Source organism: Passer domesticus, chromosome 7, assembly GCF_036417665.1.
Source record: "Passer domesticus isolate bPasDom1 chromosome 7, bPasDom1.hap1, whole genome shotgun sequence".
Classification (NCBI taxonomy): domain Eukaryota; kingdom Metazoa; phylum Chordata; class Aves; order Passeriformes; family Passeridae; genus Passer; species Passer domesticus.
In genome coordinates this window covers 15,526,911-15,547,530 of record NC_087480.1, presented here as the reverse complement: position 1 = coordinate 15,547,530, position 20,620 = coordinate 15,526,911, and the positions used below count along the sequence as shown (strand labels likewise).

The 20,620-nt window shown below is 53.6% G+C and overlaps 3 protein-coding genes and 5 non-coding genes across 9 annotated transcripts; 7 read left to right on the top strand and 1 right to left on the bottom strand.

The window, feature by feature from the left end:
* Positions 1 to 925: 925 nt before the first annotated feature.
* On the bottom strand, positions 926 to 8,252 carry TRMT2B (tRNA methyltransferase 2 homolog B). Of its 2 annotated transcripts, XM_064427076.1 has the most exons (13): positions 7,864 to 8,252; positions 7,457 to 7,730; positions 6,670 to 6,724; positions 6,095 to 6,214; positions 5,583 to 5,682; positions 5,364 to 5,434; positions 4,790 to 4,936; positions 4,571 to 4,665; positions 3,829 to 4,043; positions 3,629 to 3,730; positions 3,344 to 3,463; positions 2,369 to 2,468; positions 926 to 1,828 (listed from the first exon to the last, which is right to left on the bottom strand). In XM_064427076.1, the coding sequence occupies exons 1-13, from the start codon at positions 8,126 to 8,128 to the stop codon at positions 1,702 to 1,704; spliced, it is 1,791 nt and encodes a 596-aa protein (XP_064283146.1). In that variant the 5' UTR covers positions 8,129 to 8,252; the 3' UTR covers positions 926 to 1,701. The 2 variants fall into 2 exon arrangements, with proteins under 2 accessions (XP_064283146.1, XP_064283147.1); XM_064427077.1 differs by having other exon boundaries at positions 7,457 to 7,929.
* Positions 8,253 to 8,825: 573 nt separating this feature from the next.
* F8A1 (coagulation factor VIII associated 1) lies at positions 8,826 to 10,196 on the top strand. The gene has a single exon (XM_064427075.1). The coding sequence runs from the start codon at positions 8,875 to 8,877 to the stop codon at positions 9,940 to 9,942; it is 1,068 nt and encodes a 355-aa protein (XP_064283145.1). The 5' UTR covers positions 8,826 to 8,874; the 3' UTR covers positions 9,943 to 10,196.
* A 1,108-nt stretch (positions 10,197 to 11,304) lies between these two features.
* Positions 11,305 to 20,146, top strand: DKC1 (dyskerin pseudouridine synthase 1). Its single transcript, XM_064427071.1, has 15 exons — positions 11,305 to 11,391; positions 11,540 to 11,601; positions 11,760 to 11,846; positions 12,321 to 12,412; positions 12,895 to 13,079; positions 13,532 to 13,596; positions 14,151 to 14,277; positions 14,695 to 14,825; positions 15,736 to 15,879; positions 16,317 to 16,437; positions 17,153 to 17,271; positions 18,248 to 18,351; positions 18,754 to 18,820; positions 19,405 to 19,563; positions 19,927 to 20,146. The coding sequence occupies exons 1-15, from the start codon at positions 11,376 to 11,378 to the stop codon at positions 19,993 to 19,995; spliced, it is 1,548 nt and encodes a 515-aa protein (XP_064283141.1). The 5' UTR covers positions 11,305 to 11,375; the 3' UTR covers positions 19,996 to 20,146.
* LOC135305544 (small nucleolar RNA SNORD17) lies at positions 13,694 to 13,939 on the top strand. The gene has a single exon (XR_010366663.1). It is a non-coding gene; the product is annotated as a small nucleolar RNA SNORD17 (small nucleolar RNA).
* Positions 14,534 to 14,609, top strand: LOC135305529 (small nucleolar RNA SNORD83). The gene has a single exon (XR_010366648.1). It is a non-coding gene; the product is annotated as a small nucleolar RNA SNORD83 (small nucleolar RNA).
* LOC135305540 (small nucleolar RNA SNORA36 family) lies at positions 14,966 to 15,100 on the top strand. The gene has a single exon (XR_010366659.1). It is a non-coding gene; the product is annotated as a small nucleolar RNA SNORA36 family (small nucleolar RNA).
* LOC135305543 (small nucleolar RNA SNORD17) lies at positions 16,664 to 16,909 on the top strand. The gene has a single exon (XR_010366662.1). It is a non-coding gene; the product is annotated as a small nucleolar RNA SNORD17 (small nucleolar RNA).
* Positions 17,556 to 17,631, top strand: LOC135305528 (small nucleolar RNA SNORD83). Its single transcript, XR_010366647.1, has one exon. It is a non-coding gene; the product is annotated as a small nucleolar RNA SNORD83 (small nucleolar RNA).
* Positions 20,147 to 20,620: the final 474 nt, after the last annotated feature.

The window sequence follows — 20,620 nt, the reverse complement described above, 5'->3', positions numbered from 1 at the left end:
CCATAAACCGCCCACAGAAAGCCGAAACGGTGTCAATGCTAGGGATGTGGGATGGCAGCCAAAGGCAGAGCACAGTGTTCATTAGTGGGAAAACGAGGACATGTTAGCAGAGGGCACAGGAGGAGCGTGCTGTGGAGGAGAGGTGGGCAGGGGTCTCTTGTACACAGAGAGCTTTCAGTTTCAGATATTCGGATGCTCGTACACAGCAAACAACATGTTGCTTCATTTATTTGCACCAGGAAAGAAAAATAAATGTTTTGTCTCTGTGGCGCTCCTGGAACCTGATGCTCAAAAGGGAAGGTGAGGCCACTTGTGTCACCTGCCCCCACTGCTGATAAAACCTATCCTGTATGTTCAGCTATCCAGAGGCTAGTGGAAAGGTTTTATGATCCTCTGGTACTTTCTGATTTAAAGTATTTTTCTCCCCTGCAATTAATGCAACAAATTTCCTTTTGACCAAAACCTAGTAGAAATCTATTCAGATCTCACAACGAGAAACCAAGGTATAATTACACAAAACAGAACTGCAGGAATGTTGCATCCTTTGGTATAAAATGAAATCAAGAGCCTGCAACAGTGTGTAAAAACCTACACTCATGGGATAGTGCAAGAGTGACACTTCCTATGCCTGTCAGGAATCTCACCATCATTCCCTTTACAGTGCAGTAATCCTTAAATCCTAAACACATGTATTTTGAGCCCCCATGGCTTGAGAACTGGTTGCTGTTATTATTCAAAGCTGAGGTCTGGAATTAAAAGTCTGAAAAATCTCCTAGTTTTCTTGGGAGTTTATCAGCCTTGACTCAAAATATTCTGGGGCACACAACAGAAGGGAACTCTGCTCAGACTCCCCTCCACATTACAGCAGCTCCATCTCTGGAAGAGCTGGAGAAATATAACAACACTGTAAGCAGGACAGGACACATACAAAACAGAAGAAAAATTTTAATTAGCTATTGCAGAACATCCTGAAGAGGAAAAATATTGCAGCTGACATTTTCACAATGCACTTCATACTTAGGCATCAGGAATCATTAGTGGAGAAGGGGGAGGCAGATGTGAAAAGAGAGACGCTGAAATCTGTTCTCTTTATTTTGTTTTATAGAAAAATCTCATTGTCGAAGCTGGTGCCTCCTCCGGGCAGGGACCCCAAATAGGAATCCCTGGGCTTTCATACTCTTCCAACTTAAATCTCCCACAACAGCTCTGACCAGTGGAAAATTAGACTGGTGTCTACTCATTGCTCTCTGGTTTGTGCAGAGTCTGTGGGTGAGAAGCCACCCACACCCAGCCAGCGCTGGAAGTGCCGTGTCCTTTGTTAGGGACAAGGTCAGCGCCCATTCACGGCTCCTTGCCTGGGGCTCCAGCGATTTCCCACTACCCAGGGCACAACTTGCAGCTCGAACGCCAGCTACAGATTCCTCAACACAGGGAGAGTCTTTTCCAGGCTGCTTTAACCAGCAGCCCGAGGTTTGCAGGGGAAGGAAGGGTGATGAAGTGCTACAAAGAACCTTTCACCCCAGAAATCCAAGTAGATCTTTACAGAACAGTGTTGCTAGGCAACCCAAAGTAAGAGAAAAACCAAAATTATTTATTTTTATACAACTTCACAGAAAATAAGTTAAAATCCTAACTACATTGGCTCTCCAGGACAGGAGAAGGTTGCTTCCCAAGCTCTCAGAGCTCATTCCTGCCTCCTTGTCAGCGGGTGAACAGCAGCACCAGCTCACAATGAACAGTGTGAGGAAACAGGTCAAAAGGAATGGCCATCACGGGGGCAAATGGCTCCCCTGCCAGCTTCTTCCGTGGGTCAGGTGGGCAGCACAGCCTGTGGGAAGCAAAGAACATCCTTTAGACACAATCCAAGGGGAACCCACACAGGAGGTATCATGTGTTTGACTAACATTCCTCAGAATCTGCAGCTGACACTGGCTGAGGTGTGGAACCATCAATACAGAATCCCCAACCAGCTCTGAAAACCTCAGGGAGAAGCTGAACAGTCAGTGGCAAGTTCAAAGCTCCTTTTCTCACAAGCCATCCCAGCTGACAGACACTCAGTTTTCAGTTTTAGGCAGCCCTTATGGCTGCCTGCAGACAGATTTATCACCTGGGTGTACCCCAGCTAAAGGCTGGGGTAAAATAAAGCTACATGATTAACCCCTAGGCAGGTGACAAATCCTCTTAGCTTCCCTTTCTTGGAAGGGTCAACCTTCCCATGGACTCTGCATCTCACATACAGATGTGCTTTTTTTTCAGAGGGATGCACAGTGTCATTGTGCCATTTTGAATTATTTTCTATTCCTCACTGATGCCTTGTCTGGACTTAAGAGGGCCTGTCACTGAGCTCCAGAGAAAGGAGAGTGCTCACTCGAGGAAGTTCCTCATGGCTTCACCCTCGGGCTTGCAGGAGATGTAGAGCAGCCTGCGGATGGCCCTGCAGTTCCGGATGGCTCGAACGACCCTGTAGTCTGCAAAAACAAACAGCCTGCTTTCCCTCCACCACCCTGAGCTCTCCAGAAGGGATGACTGCACAGAACCATCAAAAATACAGATGCACATTCTGCCACGTTCTGTCTCAGATGAAGGCTCTCAGGAGGCCACGGGTGTGACCACACTGCTGACAGCTTAGCCAGTGTGGCAGGCAGGGCAGAGCAATGGGAGAAGTCCCTCTGCTTCCCAGGGGGATGGAGGATGAGAGAAAAAATGTTAATTAAGCAAAGGCATAGAAAACCTTCCACACACACTTGTGAGAGTGCATCTGAGCACCAGGACCAGTGTGTGACTTCCCAGTACACACTCCAGGGGAGACCACTGAGACAGTTTGAGGGCTGGGTTATTCAGCCTGGGGAAAAGAAGGTAAGCAAAGATCCATTTACTATCTCCAGGGACCTCATGGGGCATTACAGATAAGTGAGAATCTTCTCAGATGGGCATGAGAAGCAACAGATGTATGGCAGCAAGGAAAATCCTGATTAAATATATTAGGGAAAACATTTTCAGGAGAGGGGATACACCCTCATCTAGGCTTTATATCCCTATGCAACCTCATACAACTCTGAAGTTGGCCTTGCTATAGTTGGGAGATTGCACCACAGACCTCCAGAGGTCCCTTCTCACTTAAATAATTGTGTGAGCCTGTGAAAGATGGGAAAAGGGTTAGAGCTAAAGAGAAAGCATGATGAAAGCACTGAAAACAACAGACTTTATGGGATTTGAGCTGCTGTCAGTAACAAGAAACAAGAGACTAAGCAAGGGAAGGGTTTGGAGCCAGTATAACAGGTCTCACAGCACTTGTTCAAAACTCTCTGTTTACAAGATGAAAATAAATAGCATTTTCTCTCACGTAGGCCAGCCCGAGAAGGGTTCACCACAGCAACAAGCGGTCGGGCATCCTCCCACGATGCCAGGAGCTGTGGTAACACAGCCTCTGCCTTTCCACTGTGGAACTCACAGTTTGAGATCCCTGTGAAACAAAAAAGCAACCACATGAACTGAGTCTCACCCAGACTTAGGTATGAACCACCCTTTGCTGTGTGAAGGTAACTGGTTAGGGTCCCTCTGCTCACTTCTACTCTGATTTTTCAGCATTTAGTTTGAAACTTTTTTGCCACAGCAAATTTGAGCTCACCATTGAATGCTGCGTTCCACTCAGCATCCTCTATTGCCTTCTGCACCACCTCAACACCAATAACCTTGGACACTTGGTGAGCCAGAGAGAGACCAATTGTGCCTGGAAACAAAGAACTCCATACATTCATGCTGAAGAAACGCCTTCCCATAGCAAGGATCAGCTCTGGAATGCACAGCTCTAGGAGCCCAGGACCCCACCTGTTCCACAGCAGATGTCAAGGAGGACAGTGTCCCCAGTAGGCTGGCAGAGCTCCCTGACTGCCTGGTACAGAAGTTCTGCTCCAGCCGTGTTGACCTGGAAGAAGGCGTCTGGAGAGATGCGGAACTGCAGGCCCAGCAGCTCTTCCAAGATGTGCGGTGCTCCGTGCAGGAGCTGGAAGGGGGACTGCTCGTGGGGACAGCGTGTCATGGTGCTGGCAGAGCACACAAAAACAGCTCTGAGAAGGCAGCAGAGAGGAGCTGGTTTCCATTCCCAGGGTGCTCGTGGGCAGCAGAGGATGGTTCATCCCCCCCAGCAACTTACATTTCATGTGAGCCTTTCAACAAGATTAAAGCATTTTGATTCTTTGTAAGGGATCTGGGACTTGCACAGTCTAAATTTTATTAAAAGTATCAAAATGACTTAGCAGAAGGCAGCATTCCTCAAGTCTATTCCCCAGTTTTGCTGCTAATGTGATTTACTGTTTTGGGATAGTCACTGGAAGTTTTTTTCTTTAAGTTTCCCAGACTCATAATTCCCAGAGGTAGACCCATAGTGTGTTCAAGTAAGTCTGGAAGTATAAAAGATAGGCCCAACTTAAAGCCACATCTTCAAGAGGGATGCAAACATCTCTCATTCTCTTCCAGCACTCCCTGAACTGGTGGAATTTGAATTTGGCCAGAAAGGGTAGAAGAAGGAGGTGTCTTTGTTTCCACTCATTCCCCCTGTTGAGGCACTTACCTCTCTTGGAAATAAAGTGAAGTCAAGGCACAGACTGCTCCAGGCCCACATGTGAAGAACTCCTTCAGCAATGCTTTCTGATCAGCCAGTGCCTCCTGTCAGGAGTGAGAAAGGCAAAGCTGCCTCTTTGGGTACCCTGATGGGACCCCTCTCCCAGCAGCACAGCCAGCAGGCTCAGCTCAGCCAGATGTGCCTCCTGCCTGTCCCCCAGGCGCTCACCGGGCCCAGCTGCTGGGGGTGGAAGGTGATGACAGCCATGGTGTGGCCACAGCGGGTGGTGCGAACCACGAGCTCTCGCCAGTGCCCGCCTTCATGGAAGAGGATGCAGGAGTCCAGGGGGGAGTGACAGATGAACTCCTCATAGCACTGAGGGAGGGGAAATGGCACCCTTAGCACCATGAAGACAACTGCCCTGCTCTCAGCCCTTCCACCACTGTGCTCTGCTTTTTCTGTTTGATTTCAATACACTGGCTGAATGCTCCTTCCAGGCTCTTGAAAGACAACGTGTCTTAATAATTTCAATTTGCAATTCTTATGTATTTTAATAGATTGTCAGGAATTCATTGTCACTTGATTAACTTCATTACTTGGCACACTTTATGGGCTGTAATATCAACATGTGAATTTATATAAAAGTACTTATCCATCAACTAGCATCAGGCATGAAAATTTTCAGAACATGAAAATGGACTTGAAAACACAGCATAATTAAAATTACAGTGTTCTCCCAAATAAGTGTTATTGCAGTCTCCATATTCCACAGTGAAGGAACAGACATGACTTATTTATTTACCTGAGCTACTTGTTTGTGTTTTGAGGGTATGTTCTCCACATGGTTGGCTTTCACACAGACAATATTTCTTTCTGTTGAGAGATGGACAGGAATTTAACTGCTCTGGTTCTGGGCACGTAAACCACTGTAGCACCTGACATGATAAACTGTGGAGAGTCCTCTCCCCATTTCCACAGCCCATGCCAGCAGTTTTCTCTGAGTTTCTTGTCCTGCACTGACCTCTGCCAGTTCCCACATACAACCCCACAGTTTTGGGGTTCCCATCTGGCCCTCGGTTCACAGAGAAAGTCGATTTGTTTCGGTAGCCATTAATGATGGGCTGAGGGAGAAAAGAAGGAAAAGCAAAGCCTTGGATTAAAAGAAAAAGCAATGGAGGAAAGCCAAACCCCAGCCTGGTTATTCTGTTGCCAACATGGGAAGATGTACGTGAATGGGCAAAACACAGAAACAGAGCTTGTGCACAAGAACCCCAGTACTGCCCCTTGGGGACAAGAAGTGGCTCTGTGACAATGGTGACAGGTTTAACAGGGAGGCCTTAGGCACAAAAAAAAGGGTTCCTAAGCACAGAGCTTATGTCACTCTTGGGCAGACACAAACTGCAAAGCACAAGTTAGCGAGGACTGACTCAGACACACTCTCTGCAAGCAAATGATGTCCCCCATGGGACTCTGAGCTGTTGAGTAAGGACTGTTCGTGGCTCAGAGGGAAGAGCATTCCCATGGGACACTCACCGAGGGGACTACAGGCTGCAGAGGACAGCAGAGCCCACCAGGTTTCTGTGCATCTATGCCCAGCTCCTCAAGACGAGATGCCAGTGTCTGCAAAATCTTCCTCTGGCTGTCATACTTTACCTGCAGAGGAGTTCTAAGGCAGAAACACTCTCACAGGACCACACGATGGTGGGCAGCTCTCCATCACCCACCTCTGAGGAGTCCAACAGGAGGGAAAACTGCAAGTGAAAATATAGCCCCAGAGGAACTCTGCCCTTTTCATAACCACAGAGAAACAGGAAGAGTGAAAAATCCTGTGTCTGTGGTCCCCAAATGCTGGCCTGGAACACTTTGTCTAACCTGAAGCCCCAGTGAAGCAGAGCAGTCCCACACAGGACAGGATCACTGTGCAAATGCCCGTCCCCTGTAGCACCAGGAACCTCCCAGTTCTATCCTTCACAACAGCAGGACTGAAGCAGCTGTAAATGGGGTCTGGACAGTTTGCAGCATTAAGATGCTAAGGACTACTGCTCAAGGGGATAGGAGGGACAGCTGGGGCAACACAATGGAGAAAAGTCTGTGTAAACACATCTTACCTGCAGCTGCTCTTGGTAGGGAAGTCTCCACAGGGGTGTCACTGCATTTGCTAACCTGGAAAGAACAAGGCAGAGTGCCCAGAGCTACTTGAGTCCTCATTCCTATGGCATAACATCCCTGTCAGCTACTTCATGGGCAGGACTGTTCTGGCGTGAGCTCTGCACCAGGCTGTGAACATCCAGGGAACCAAGGTGGAATGTACAGTTTGTGTAGCAGGAGGGAATTTCAAGCTGCCCATTCTCACTGCCCCGGCCACCCACACAGAAGCAGTTTAGAGATAAACCCAGAATTTGCCACTACTCATATCCAAAGCAGAACAAGCAAGAACAAAACACATATAAACTGGATAAAAAATCCCCAAATATACATATCCTAAAAAGACCCCAAAACAGAGGTGAGGCTGATATGATTCAAGCACTCAAACTGAGTCTCTGAGCCCATTGGGAGCACCACCTCACAGCTGGGTAAGTTGCAGCTATTCCTTACGTATGATTTTTGCAGCTGCTTCCAAAGCACCCAGTGCCAACTACTCTGAAGTCCAGGACTGCAAATCAAATGGACTATCACATTTTGCTTGCCAAAATGGCAACTTATTTGCTCCTTTCCTCTCAGAACTTTTCATTTGTCTTCTCCACTATCCCCTCCCCAGGCCAGACTCCAGGCAAACGAGCCGAGCCCTGGCTCTTCTATCCCTACCGGGTGGGAGCAAACCCCCAGCCCACCACGTTCACAGCTTTCGGCGCTTGCTGCTTTGAAAGAACGCTTTTCATTTTGGTAAAGCCGTACCTCTCCTCCCAGGAAGGCTCTGGCAGGCTGCAGCTCGCTCTGGCCTTTCCCCTCCGCTCCCACGTTGTCGCTGTGGCTGTCGGCAGGCCGGGCACGGGCAGGCGGGGCACGGGCACGGCGAGCGGCGGCGGCCGGAGGCGGCAGCGCGGCGGCCGCAGCGCCCAGACCGGAGCCATGGCGGCTGCTGGGGAGCCGGCCCGCCCCGGGACTGCTCCGGGCAGCGACAGCGACTGCTCCGGGCACAGACCGGGACTGCTCCGGGCACAGACCGGGACTGCTCCGGGCAGCGACAGCGACTGCTCCGGGCACAGACCGGGACTGCTCCGGGCACAGACCGGGACTGCTCCGGGCAGCGACAGCGACTGCTCCGGGCACAGACCGGGACTGCTCCGGGCACAGACCGGGACCCGCTCGGCCAGCGGCACCGGCGGAAGGGCGCGGTGAGAGCCCAGGGCCGGCCCGCGCTGGCAGGGAGGGCTGAAAAGGCTGAGCTTTCAGCCCCGAGCCGGCGGGACACAAGGTGTCACAGCAGCTGCGTGGCCGCGCTGAGCTGGCCCGGGACAGACGGAAGGGGCTCGGTGCCAGCTGCCACCGAGCCTGTCCGGTGGGATGCCCAGGATGGCGGTGTGGCTGCCATTCACCCCGGCTCGCAGGGTGGGTACGTGTGCTCATATGGACAGAGTGCGAGAACAGCCTGTCCCAGCCAGCCCCGGCCGTGCCTGCAGCAGCGGCTCAGCGAGCAGGCAAGCACACGTGGTGCCATGCTCACCTAATCTCTCCACTACGAAATATTTTCCGAGTCAGACGTGGCTTATTTGTTTAGGGACCCCAAGGATTCTCTTGTCCAAGTGTCATCCTTTGATGTCACCTAAAATTCCTGCCTCCACGCATCCTTTGGCCAAGCGGCTCACCCACCCACTTGCTACCATTTGGGTGAATTGTTGTTCTGTGAACCTGGCTGCTGCGGTTTCCCCCAAGAGCTCCAGAGCCTGACCCGCTCCCGGTCCCGGTCCCGGTCCCGGTCTCGGTCTCGGTCCCGGTCCCGGTCGCGGTCTCGGTCTCGGTCCCGGTCGCGGTCCCGGTCTCGGTCTCGGTGGGGCCGGAGCAGTAGCACAGGTCCTCCACTCCGCAAGGGGGCGCCACACCGTTAAGGTCCACTACAAGCCTCGGGCGGTGCTCGCCGGGTTTGGTCCCGCCCCGTGGGCGGGGCCTGTGCCGCATGGCCGCGCCCATCGTGGGCGGTGACAGCCGGGACGCGCTGCCGGCAGTAGCCGCGCCCTCGCCACGCCCCACTGTCCACGAGACGCCGGCGCGGGCGCCGATTGGCCGGCGGTGCGGGGCGGGGCGGGCGCTGATTGGCCGGCGGCCCGCGGCGGAGCGCGGCGCGGCGGGGCGCGTCAGTTCCGCGCAGGGCCGCGATGCTGTCGGCGGCCGGCGGCTCCGGCCCCGGCGGGGCGGGCGGCTCCGGGCCGGGGCTCGGCGGCGACGGCGATTTCCTGTCGCGCTACCGCCTGGTGTCGGCCAAGCTGCGGCGGCGGTTCCTGCGGAAGCCGAACGTGGCGGAGGCGGCGGAGCAGTTCGCGGCGCTGGCGCGGGAGCTGCGCGCCCAGGAGAGCCTGCCCTACGCGGCCTGGTGCCAGCTGGCCGTGGCGCGCTGCGCGCAGAGCCTGTTCCACGGCCCCGCCGAGGCGGCCGCGCTGGCCGAGGCCGCGCGGCTCTTCCTGCGCCAGGAGCGGGACCTGCGGCAGCGCCTGGGGCTGCGCGGCGGCTTCGGCGAGCACGTGGCGGCGGCGCAGAGCTGCGGCGCCTTCGCCGCCCGCCTGCACCTGGAGCGCGGGCAGCCCGCGCTGGCCGCCGGGCCCTGCCTGGAGCTGGCGGCGGCGCTCCGCGACACGGGACAGCCCGCCCGCGCCGCCGCGCCCCTGCAGCGGGCGGCCGAGCTGCTGGCGGCGGCGCGGCTGCCGCTGCAGGCGCTGCGCTGCCTGGCCGAGCGCGCCTCCTGCCTGCTGCTGGCCCGCGACTACGCCGGGGCGCTGGCCGCGCTGACGCGGGCGCAGGCGCTGGCCGGGGCCGGGCTGGGCGGCGCGGCCGGGGCCGGGGCCGCGCCCGGCGGCGCCTTCCTGGACGTGCTGGCGCGCTGCGAGGTGTCGCGGGTGCTGCTGCTGCTGCTGCTGCAGCCGCCGCCCGCCAAGCTGCTGCCCGAGCACGCCCGCACGCTGGAGCAGTACTGCTGGGAGGCGCCCGACGGCGGCGCGGGCACCGGCGGCGCCTCCGGGGCGGGCGGGGCGCTGCCGCCCGCCGCCAGCTACCTGCCCGCCGAGCTGTTCCTGCTGCTGCAGTCGGCTGTGCTGGCCTGCCAGGAGAAGGACGCGGAGGCGCTGAAGGCGCTGCAGGCCGAGCTGTGGCCGCTGCTGAGCGCCGAGCAGAACCACCTGCTGCACCTGGTGCTGCAGGAGATGCTGAGCCCCGCCGGACAGGGGCTCTGAGCGCCGCCGCCCGCAGGGACCGCCCGGGCTGGCCGCTTCAGCCCGTGCCAGCACAGACTCTGTCCCGTTATTTATTTTTAATACGAGTTGAAGCGATGGTTGGTGAGAGAATGCGTTCATCTACACGTTCGCCTTGTGTCATAGTAAACTGCTCACTGTATGTACTGAAAGTTGTGCTTGGAAAAAGTGTAACCCTGAAGCAGACCATTTCAGGGCAGAAGGAAGCTGTTCATTAAAAGACTGGCTGCAATTTGCATGTGTTGGAGGATTTGGGTATCTATGAATCAAATTCTGTCAGAGTTGCTTTTTCTAAAAAGTCAAACAAACAAAACCCCCGTATAAAAAATAAGGTTTTCATTTTTCCCCCTCCTGAAAACAACTGTCACTGCAGCCAACACGAGGCCCTCAGTTTTGTGGTGGGTGAAGGGAGTTGGTCACTGGCCTGCAAGTGGGGTGGTGATGGTTGGACTCCAGTCCCTGTAGCAGCTGTTAACCCCAAGAACTGAGCCTGCACGGTGGCAAATCCACTTCATCTCAGGGAATTTGGGATGGGAATTCATGGTGGAGGTGGTGGCTGCAGGAGTTATTGCAACGTGGGCTATTTGTTTAATTCCTTTCACCTGTTGTCCCTCTGCTCTTGGGCATTTCTGTCTCTTGCTTTCTGCTTCTTGGGGTGTGTAGGTGAAGGCAGCTGGCCTTTAGAGGGGAAAAAGCCCTGCTGTGTTTGGTGCCCTCAGCTGTTGGGTGCAGGCTTTGCTAAATCCCAGCAGTGCCAATACACAGCCTCAGGCTGGGCAGGCTTTGTCCTGGAGGCTGGAGACGCCCCGGGGGTGCGTGTTGGGTGGATGAAGAGCAGTTCCAGGGTACCCAGCTACCGCTGAGTGAAACAAACCCTCAGCCAGCACTTCCAGAGACCCTGCAGGGGCTGGGGCTTCTGGAAAGAAGGCAATCCCGTTTGTACTCCGGGGGAGAAACCAGAGCTTAGAGGCAATCGTGTTAAACAGCGGTTTTATGTTTGGGTCCGGAGACAACAGCTTTTTCAAACGCTTTTCCAGTGTTTGTTTTTCAAGTGTTTTTCACCTTCCACACTTAAATAACGAAGGATTTGCCGTTTTCCCCTCTGAAAGGCAAACAGAGACGCTGCTAATTTTAAGCATTACCACAACCCTCTCGTGACAGGGTGGAATGGCAGTCGGGAAAGGCTCGGAGCCGAGCTGGGTGATGCTCTATGGCTGAGTTCGCCAGGCCGAGAGGCAAAACCAAGAACCCGCGCGGCGGAGCCCTTACACGCAGTTCAAACGCGGCACACCGAGCGGTGCCCGGCCGGGGCGGGGCGGGGCCCGGGACGGCGGAAGGGGCGGGGCCGGTGACGCGGCGCGCGGGGCCCGGCGGGACGGGGCGCGGCGGCGGCGGGGACAGCACGCGGCGCGGCCATGGCGGACGGGGACGGTGCGCAGCGGTGGGGCCCGGCGGGGGCGCGGGGAGCGGCGGGCGGGGGCGCGGCGCGGCGCGGGGAGGGCTCTGCGGGCGGCTCTGCCCGCCGGGCCTTGGCCGTGCCGCGCTCCCGCCGCTCACCGCCGCCGTGTGGCTCCCGCAGGTTCCGGCGCGAAGAAGCGGCGGAAGAAGGAGAAGCGGGCGCTCGCCGAGGACGATGTGGCGGTGAGCGCGGGGTCGGGGCGGTGCTCGGGCTGCCGGGGGTCCCCCAGCCGTGGGTAGGGCGGGCTCGCCCCGCTGCTCCCGGCGGAGCTCCGCGCCACGTGGAGAGCGCGGCCCGCCGGCTCCCCGCGCTGATCCCGCTTACCTTCCCCCCCTCCCAGGACATCCAGCACACCGAGGACTTTCTCATCAAGCCCGAGTCCCGCGTGGCCCGGCTGGACACGTCGCAGTGGCCCTTGCTGCTGAAGGTAGGGCGTTCGCTCGGCCTCGTGGCCCCGCCGCTTTGTGCTCTGCCCCGCACGTGGTGCTCTGCCCTGCCCGCAGAAACCGCCTCAGTGCCTCTCCAGCTGTGTCGTTTGAGTTTTCTGTGCCTCGGGAAGATCCCGCCATAATTCTTGAGTTTTTAATTTGGGTCTGATCGTGGCCTGTGCTATGTGTAGGCTTCCAAGTTGCTTCTGCTGAGTTTCTGGGGAATGTTTGGTTTATCCTGCATTGCCAGTGCATATACTGTGCTGCTTCCCATCTCCTTCAGTCCAGGATTTTCATTTTTCTCTAATTCTTTTAGAATAATATCGTGGTTTCATTGTTGGGTCATTTTCATTTTGGAAGTGGCTTTATCACTTAAATCAGAGCTGGTGGATCTGGGGAGATGTACTGCAGCACAGCAGCACTGAAATCCAGGGAGCTTAAAAAGACTTGTAACCTCTGCTTGGATTTTGTAGAACTTTGACAAGTTAAATGTGAGGACAGCGCACTACACACCTCTTCCTTCTGGTGCTAATCCCCTGAAGAGAGAGATTTCTGACTATGTTAGGTGAGTGCAATACAGGCCCGAGTGGTTTGTTTTTCTTTCACAGGTAATACCTTCAAAATATTTTCTGTTTGGATTCCTCTTGTACCTTTCTTCTTCCCTCAATGCCTTGCCAGAATCCGTAAACATTTAAATAGGACCCACTGATGTCTCCCTGTAAAGTTTTCTTTATTTTGGGGTTGTAGAAGGTCTATGGATGAACGTGCAAACCACCTAAGGAATTCTCTGGGGTCTTCAGGAAAGTCCCTTGGCCTGCTGGGCTTTGAAACTGCTTGGAGTTCTTAGGATTTGGGGATTTTTTATATCACCTGTTGTGCATGGAGCAGCTCAATGCAAGCTTACTGAGAGCTGCTGGGGGGCTGATTGCTTATCTGGCTGTATAGAAATACATTTCTTTGCAGCCAGGACAGTATTTCAAAGTCACTGCACTGTTGCCATGTCTGCCCTGATGCTCAGCTCCCATTCCCTGCCATTTTGCCCCCCAGGTCTGGCTTTATTAACCTCGACAAACCCTCCAACCCCTCCTCTCACGAGGTGGTGGCGTGGATCCGGCGCATCCTGCGAGTGGAGAAGACGGGGCACAGTGGCACCCTGGACCCCAAGGTGACCGGGTGCCTCATTGTGTGCATCGAGAGGGCCACGCGGCTGGTCAAATCTCAGCAGAGTGCAGGTTGGTTTGGTGCTCGGGGCCATTTCCAGTGACTGGGCTGCATGAAGTGCTTTTGGAGACAAAATGGAGGTTTCTAAAACTTCAAAAGGCCAGTTTTAATGTTCAGTGCCTTGACATTAAGAGTTATTCCAAGCCACTGAGGACACATCCATGTTGTCTCCGATGGTTTTTTCATTGCTTCTCTGGTGCTTGGTCTGTTACAAGTCAGTGAAAACACCTCTGACATGGTTTGATGTACCAGTTAAACTTCGGGCTTCAGCCTCTACCAGTCCAGAGAAGAAATAAATGCCACTTAGTTTTATTTCCCTGGAAGAAAAACCAACTCTGTAATAAACCATGCCCATTTCCTAGAAGAGGTGGTAGGATTTCAGGGTGGCTGTTAAGCAGGGTGGACCTGGAGGTCAACATCAAATGCCAGTGGCCGTTCCTGACTGCTCTTGTCATTCTTTCAGGCAAAGAGTATGTGGGAATTGTTCGGCTGCACAATGCCATTGAGAGTGAGGCTCAGCTGGCCAGGGTAAGTCTCATGTGCTCTTAGCCACGCTGGCATCTGGCATGCAGAGTGCTGGGCACTGCTGGGAGATGAGAGGCCAGGAGGGGAGCTCAGGTGTGCTGTGAGGTGATGACACAGTTTATCCATTCTCCGAATGCAGTGCAGCTGCCCTCCTGCAGCACCCCAGCTCCTGTTCTAGGCTCTGGGTGCTGTGCAGCCTCCAGACACCCTGCAGTGTGCCAGTGTCCTGCTGGGGCTGCTGGGATGTGTGGCTGGCTGCCTGCAGGAGGGGAGCAGTGCTGGCAGGGTTGGAGCCCCTCTCTGGGGGCTCCATCCTCACTGGGACGAGTCACTGGTGTCTGATCACATGCTGCCATCTAATGGAAAAATCCTGGCTGTGTTCACTGGCATCTTGACCACATCACTGGCTTGGATTTGCTGTATTAAATACGGCATCACCAAGTCAGGATAAACCTTGTGGTTTCTCACTCTTGGAAGTGGGCACAGTTGCTGCAGACTCCAAGGTGCTCCAACACTAGGGCACAAGTGTTAACTCCTGCTTCTCCTTCCTCCCTCAGGCCATAGAAACCCTGACAGGTGCCCTGTTCCAGCGGCCCCCCCTCATTGCTGCTGTCAAACGACAGCTGAGAGTCAGAACCATCTACGAGAGCAAGCTGGTGGAGTATGATCCTGAGAGAAGATTAGGTAAAACAGGCCTTTCCTGCCTTCTTCCTACAAAACTGACAACTGATAAAATTTTCTGTGAAAGGAGCTTTTTTTTTCTGTGAAGAAAAGAAAAAAATTGTGAACAATTTTGTCTGTGAAATGGACATCTGCTTTTGGCAGATGTCTTAAGACTTTAATCCTCCCATTGTCCAGCAGTAACTGCTTCGTGCATTGCTTTGGTGTGCTGGGAAGCAAATCCCATCTCTTTCTGTGCTGCTGCACCCTTCACAGAAGAGCCAAATGATGTCAATTAGATGGCATTAGCTCTCAGGGCAAAGATGACCTTCATCTATCACCCCATGCTGATGGCTCTGGGAAGGGCTGGGCATACAGCTTCTCTTGGAGGATCTGGTTTATTTTCTGCTTAAAAACCCTTCATCCTGTCATCCCTTCCAGGTATCTTCTGGGTGAGCTGTGAGGCAGGCACGTACATCCGGACGCTGTGTGTGCACCTGGGGCTGCTGCTGGGCGTGGGGGGCCAGATGCAGGAGCTGCGCCGAGTGCGCTCGGGCATCCTGGGAGAGACGGTACGGTGCCACCTCTCATGCCAGCCCCTTTGAGATTGTCACTGCTGCAGCAGCTCCCTGGGACTCTGAGTTTTAGTGTTAGGAGGAGGTTTGTGAATAGCCCCCACAGTGAGAGCTCTTGCTGTGGGTGGATGGTCTGTAACCAAAGTGTTGAGTTCAGTTCAGGATGTTGCTCCTGTTCTGGTAATTAAACTTTGGGACAGTGAGTGACTGGGAAGTGCACTGTGGTGGCTGAAGGTTTGTTTTATGCCACCTGTGTTTCTCAGCCTACAGACCCCAGTGTCCCTTGAGTTCAGGAGTGTGAGGTGGCTGCTTGGAGTCAGCACAGCTCAGGGAATGTGCTTCATTGCAGTGTGCCTGGGAGGTGCAGTCCTGTGAGATCTTGGACACTTGTACAGTCTTTTCACTCTGGTCATAGACAGATCCTGCTGCTGGTCCAAGCTCCAGAACTAATTTATTTCTTTGCAAAGCAGCAGTATCAGTGCAAGTGCTTCCCCACCCATCTGTGCTCTTAGCTCTGTAATCACTGGGTCATTTATGAATTCCAGGTGTTGGGTGCTCACAGTTTCCTCACAATTTATTCCCTGCCACAGGTTAAAGAGCTAGTTAATTTAGACTTCTACTCACTAACCTTTGTCTGGGAGTCCCAGGAATTTAAGTTAGGTCATATTTAAGAGTTTCATGTGGTAGACTGTAGATCCAAATGCTGTCTGAGATTCGGAAGGTGTGAGTCTGGTAGCTCAAGCCAGGCTGACCTCAAGCTGCTGATGGAAAGTATGTCCTTTTTAAAGTTTTCATGCTTGTGGTGGGCGTCTGGTTTCACTCCCTATTTGCTGTTGGACTTCAGCTATTCCCTTGGGCATGTTTCAGTGGTGGCTAGTGAGAGCTGAGAAGGGATTTGCCTTTGCAGGACAACATGGTGACCATGCACGACGTGCTGGACGCCCAGTGGCAGTACGACAACCACAAGGATGACAGCTACCTGCGGAGGGTCATCCTGCCCCTGGAGAAGCTGCTGACTTCACACAAGAGGCTCGTCATGAAAGACAGTGCAGTGAGTTCCTGAGGCACTGCCGGGGGACAGACAGACACTGCAGTGTCCCCTGACTTGTGCAGCTGGTAGAACACACAGGGGTCAGCAGCCGTGTGATGTCTGGTGCTGTCCTGATGGTGGCTTGTGTAGATCCTCATGTGGGCTGCTGCCAGAGCAACACTAAGATGCAGGAGCCATGAATTAAATGACAGAGGATCTGTTCTCCTCACTTGAGGAGGATGCTGATGGTTTTGAGAGATCTGCCTCACCTGTTGTTTGCTGTGATAGGTGCTTTGCTTTCTTCTTGCAAAGCTCCCAAGTTTTATATAGTGGACAAAAATGAGTAGTTACTTAGGGATGATATTGCTGGGATGATAATGGCAGTGGGAAGCTAAAAAGTAGAGACACTTCATACTTTGATTCTCATAATAACTTCTAAGCCCTCCCTACGTTTTCAGGTTAATGCCATTTGCTATGGAGCCAAGATCATGCTGCCTGGTGTTCTGCGGTATGAGGATGGCATTGAGCTTAACCAGGAGATTGTTGTCATCACCACAAAAGGAGAAGCCATCTGCCTAGGTATGAGATGCTCCTTCTCCTTGTGTCCAGCTAACTGCAGAAATAACAGACTGTGTGACAGTAAAGGCACCACAAATTAGTTCCTCTGTGCAGAAGGTTTAATTCGTGCTTCCTGATAGGGAATGTGGGCCCAAAGCAGTTGGTTTGGGCAGGATGTTAAGCAGTGGCTGATCAGTTCTGGGCCAGGTGTGAGGGGTTCAGCAGCTGTGTGATGCTCAGGTGTGCTGTGAGGTGATGACACAGTTTATCCATTCTCTGAGTGCAGTGCAGCTGCCCTCCTGCAGCATCCCAGCTCCTGTTCTAGGCTCTGGGTGCTGTGCAGCCTCCAGACACCCTGCAGTGTGCCAGTGTCCTGCTGGGGCTGCTGGGATGTGTGGCTGGCTGCCTGCAGGAGGGGAGCAGTGCTGGCAGGGTTGGAGCCCCTCTCTGGGGGCTCCATCCTCACTGGGACGAGTCACTGGTGTCTGATCACATGCTGCCACCAGGCACACCTCACCTCCTGGTAGATCAGTGCAAAGGGACTCCAGCCATGGCCAGCTTGACTTGAAATGGTGCCCAGTTGTAACCAGGGTCTTCAGAGAAGCTGTGTGACAGCCAGTGTCACCTTGGGGTGACACTGGTGGGGGGTGTTGGTCGTCTTTGTGCTGACAGAGGCAGAACAGGCTGTCACAGTTCTGCTCTTCAAGAGTTACTGATTCCATGCCTGCTTCTGCAGCCATTGCCTTGATGACCACAGCAGTCATTTCTACGTGTGACCATGGTGTCGTGGCAAAGATCAAGAGAGTGATCATGGAGAGAGACACGTACCCCCGGAAATGGGGGCTGGGTCCCAAGGTGAGTGCTGCTGTGGGCCTGGGGTCAGTCCCAGGGCACTGGTGGGAGCCCAGCCATTGGCATGTGGGGCTCTGGGACCCTTGGGCACAGCAGTGCCTGTGTCTTGCTGTAATTCTGCTGTGCTCTCCTGGAGCTGTGATGGTGCACTTCCCAGTGCCAGGGCTGTGGCAGCCAAGTGCTGGTGGGAGTGAGGCTTTCCCTCCCAAAAGAGCCTGGGGGGCACTGCTGGTGTTCAGGCGTGGGCTCCTCAGATCTGTGCAGCACCAGCCCTCCTCTGGGGAAGAGCCAAATGATGTGAAGTGGATGGCATTAGCACTCTGTGCAAAGATGACCTTCATCCATCACCCCATGCTGATGGCTCTGGAGGGGCTGGGCAGGAGCTTCTTTTCCTTCTGGAAAATGCACACTAAACTGTGCCTGAAGGAGAGAAGCAGTGGGAACATCCCACTGGGTTCCTCTCCCACCTCAGGCATGTGGTAGTAGCTCAACTGCAGCCAGGCTGGCCTGATGCAGGTTGGACCCAGAGCTCTGTGTCAAGTTGCAGTGGCTCATCCCATTCCTGTGGTCCAGGTGAAGCTTTGGGGCTGCTGACACATCTCTCACATGGCAAAGGTGGGGTAATACAGGACAGTTCAAGCATTTTGGAGTCCTTTGCAAAACCTCACAAACAAGTGGTCCAGCTCAAATGCTGCAGGTCATTAGGCTGGAAAAACCCAGTCAAAGATCCAGACTCCATGATGTGCAGGTGTGTTACTGTTGCTGTAACTCCCCCATCAAATTAGCCATTATTGACTGATAAAGATGCCTCTGAGATTTAGGCTTCTGTACAGGGGATGTTTGGTCTCATTTGTTTTGAGGTTCTTGCAACAGTGGTAAATAGATAATGCTGTAGTTGTTGTAGCTGATTCCCTCTTAGCTTGAGGGAGGATTTTTTCTACCTGGAGCTGCAGTTTGACTTGTTGCACTTTGCTTTCAGGCCAGTCAGAAGAAGATGATGATCCAGAAGGGTCTGCTGGACAAGCATGGAAAGCCCAATGAGAGCACACCAGAGTCCTGGAAGATGGAATATGTGGATTACAGGTGGGTATTGGGTGTGTGGCTCCCACAGGGCTGTTCAGAGGGGACCAAGGGCTGGGCTGGGTACTGCTATTTGTGCATGGGTCTTGTTAGGCTTGGCTGTGGGGATGCAGTTGCATTTCCTGGAGTGTGTTGCTCTTGAGCAGTGTTGGAAGGAAAGGCCCTGGGCAGACAGTTATCCCTTTTTAGCCTGCTGTGGTTTTAGAGGGAGTCAGTCTGCTAAATGAAGTGGGGGAGGCCGTGCTGTTGCCCAGCCCAGCTGGCCCTGGTGCAGGCTGCAGGTCTCCCCTACACACCTTCCCCCAGCTCCTGGGGTGGGTTACAGAGCCCTTGTGAGGGGATTTGTACCAGTCCAGAGCATGAGGCAGTGACTGTCCTGTGCAACACTGGGATCTTTTCTTTCAGGGATACTTCCAGGAAAGAAGCAGCTGCTGATCACCAAGCTGTTTCAGAGGTGGACAGGGCTGCAAAGGTGAGCATTGCCAGTGCTCTCTGGCTCTTACTTTATGTTCCCTGTTATTATCTGCACATACCTTGCACCTGCATTTTGGTCCAGTGATGATTTTCAGTCCAGGGTCTTCCATGCCTTGTTGAGCACAAGGTCAGTGCCCATTCACAGTTCCTTTCCTGGGGCTCCAGCAATTTCCCACCACCCAGGGCAGGATTTGCAGCTCAGACACCAAGCTGCTGGCCCTGGGCATATTCTTCAACACAGCACAAGAAAATACATTGTATGGAGCCACAACAGAGATTTGTTGTGCCAGAGAACCTTTTTGGAGACTACAGAGAGCTGCAGAAATGTCCATGCAAGAGTTGCACCTAAAATTCCCTAACTCAGGGCTTCTGCATGCCCTTGGAAAGGTGCAGCAGTGTTTTAAACTAATATTTGGGATACAGGAAACACTGAGGAATACAGGGGGCAGTTCTGGCAGAAGCAAATCCTAGACAGTGTATTCTGTTGTTAAATGGAGTTGTATTGAATCAGGCAGTCAGTTTCCCCTCACCTGAGCTCTCTTGGAAGGTGTTGGTGTGTCTGACAATGTGTTCCCCCAACAGAGAAAGAGAGACTCCGAGAGTGAAAACGAGGAAGCTGTGACCCCACCATCCCCTGCCACCCCACCACCAGAAGAGCTGAGCAAAAAGGAAAAGAAGAAGAGGAAGAAAGAGAAGAAGGCCCAAGAGGCAGCTGAGAGTGGGGGAGAACAAGTGGAGAGGGTAGGTAATGGGGTACTGCCAGGGTATGGTCCCAGCATGGCAGAGATTGCTGTCTGTCCCTAACACCTCCAGGATTAATGCAGCAGCCTGCAGTGTGTGTCCACAGAGAGCCAGGCTTTCCACAGCACAGAGGGATGTTTTAGAGGTGCCTTTACCTGAGCTGGTGGTTGGAGATAGGGTGGGTGGCCCAGGACACTTGGTGGGTTCCTGCCAGGTCACCTGTGTGCTCTGGTGCCATGTGGTGGGTCCCTGGGGGAGGATGGTGCTGGAGTGTGCTGTGGGGAGCCTGCACTGTTTCCTGTTCTTCCTGAAATGGGGGATTCCTTTTTGATGGCTTTCTGACCTTCCCCAACCTCTCCACAGACCAGTGAGAGCAGCAGCAAGAAGAAGAAGAAGAAGAAACAGAAGGAGGTAGAAGAGAGCTCAGACTAAGCAGCTGGGTGTGTCCAAAGCAGGCACTCTCATCAGTGCAAGGAGGGAGGAGTTTTAGGCCTTGAGAAGAGGACTGGCTGCATGGCAGGGGAGCCAGCAAGCTCAAGTTCTTTTCTGCTGTTTATGAGTGAGTGGGTGTTTGCCCTGCTCAGGTGCCCCTCCTCATCCTGTTTTAAGGGTTGCCAGAGGAGCAGGGTGCCTGTCCCTGCACTGGATTGATCTCTAAAGCTGAGCACCATGATGCCAACAGAAGTGGTATCTTCAGGGAAATTGTAGCTTCTGGCTCTTCCTTCATCTCTGTTTCCACTGAGTGAAGGTGGAATAATCTTTCTGCCCCCTCATGTACTGCCTCTTTCTTCCTTTTCTCCCAAGGCTGAGGCTGTTACCTGACAGTTAAAGAATGTGTTGCTTCCTGGAGGAGTGGCTTTGTCACAGCCCATGTGAATGGGTTTCCATGGGGACAGTCAGATCAGTTATTTCTGAAGGACTGTTTTGTTTTAACCTGGCCACATGCTTGGCTTCCTCTTCAGTTAAATGAGAACAAATAGTCCACTCAGATTGTTTTTCACTCCTTTTTTGACCTTTATCATGAAAGGATTAGAGAATTTAATTCCTCCTTTTTGCT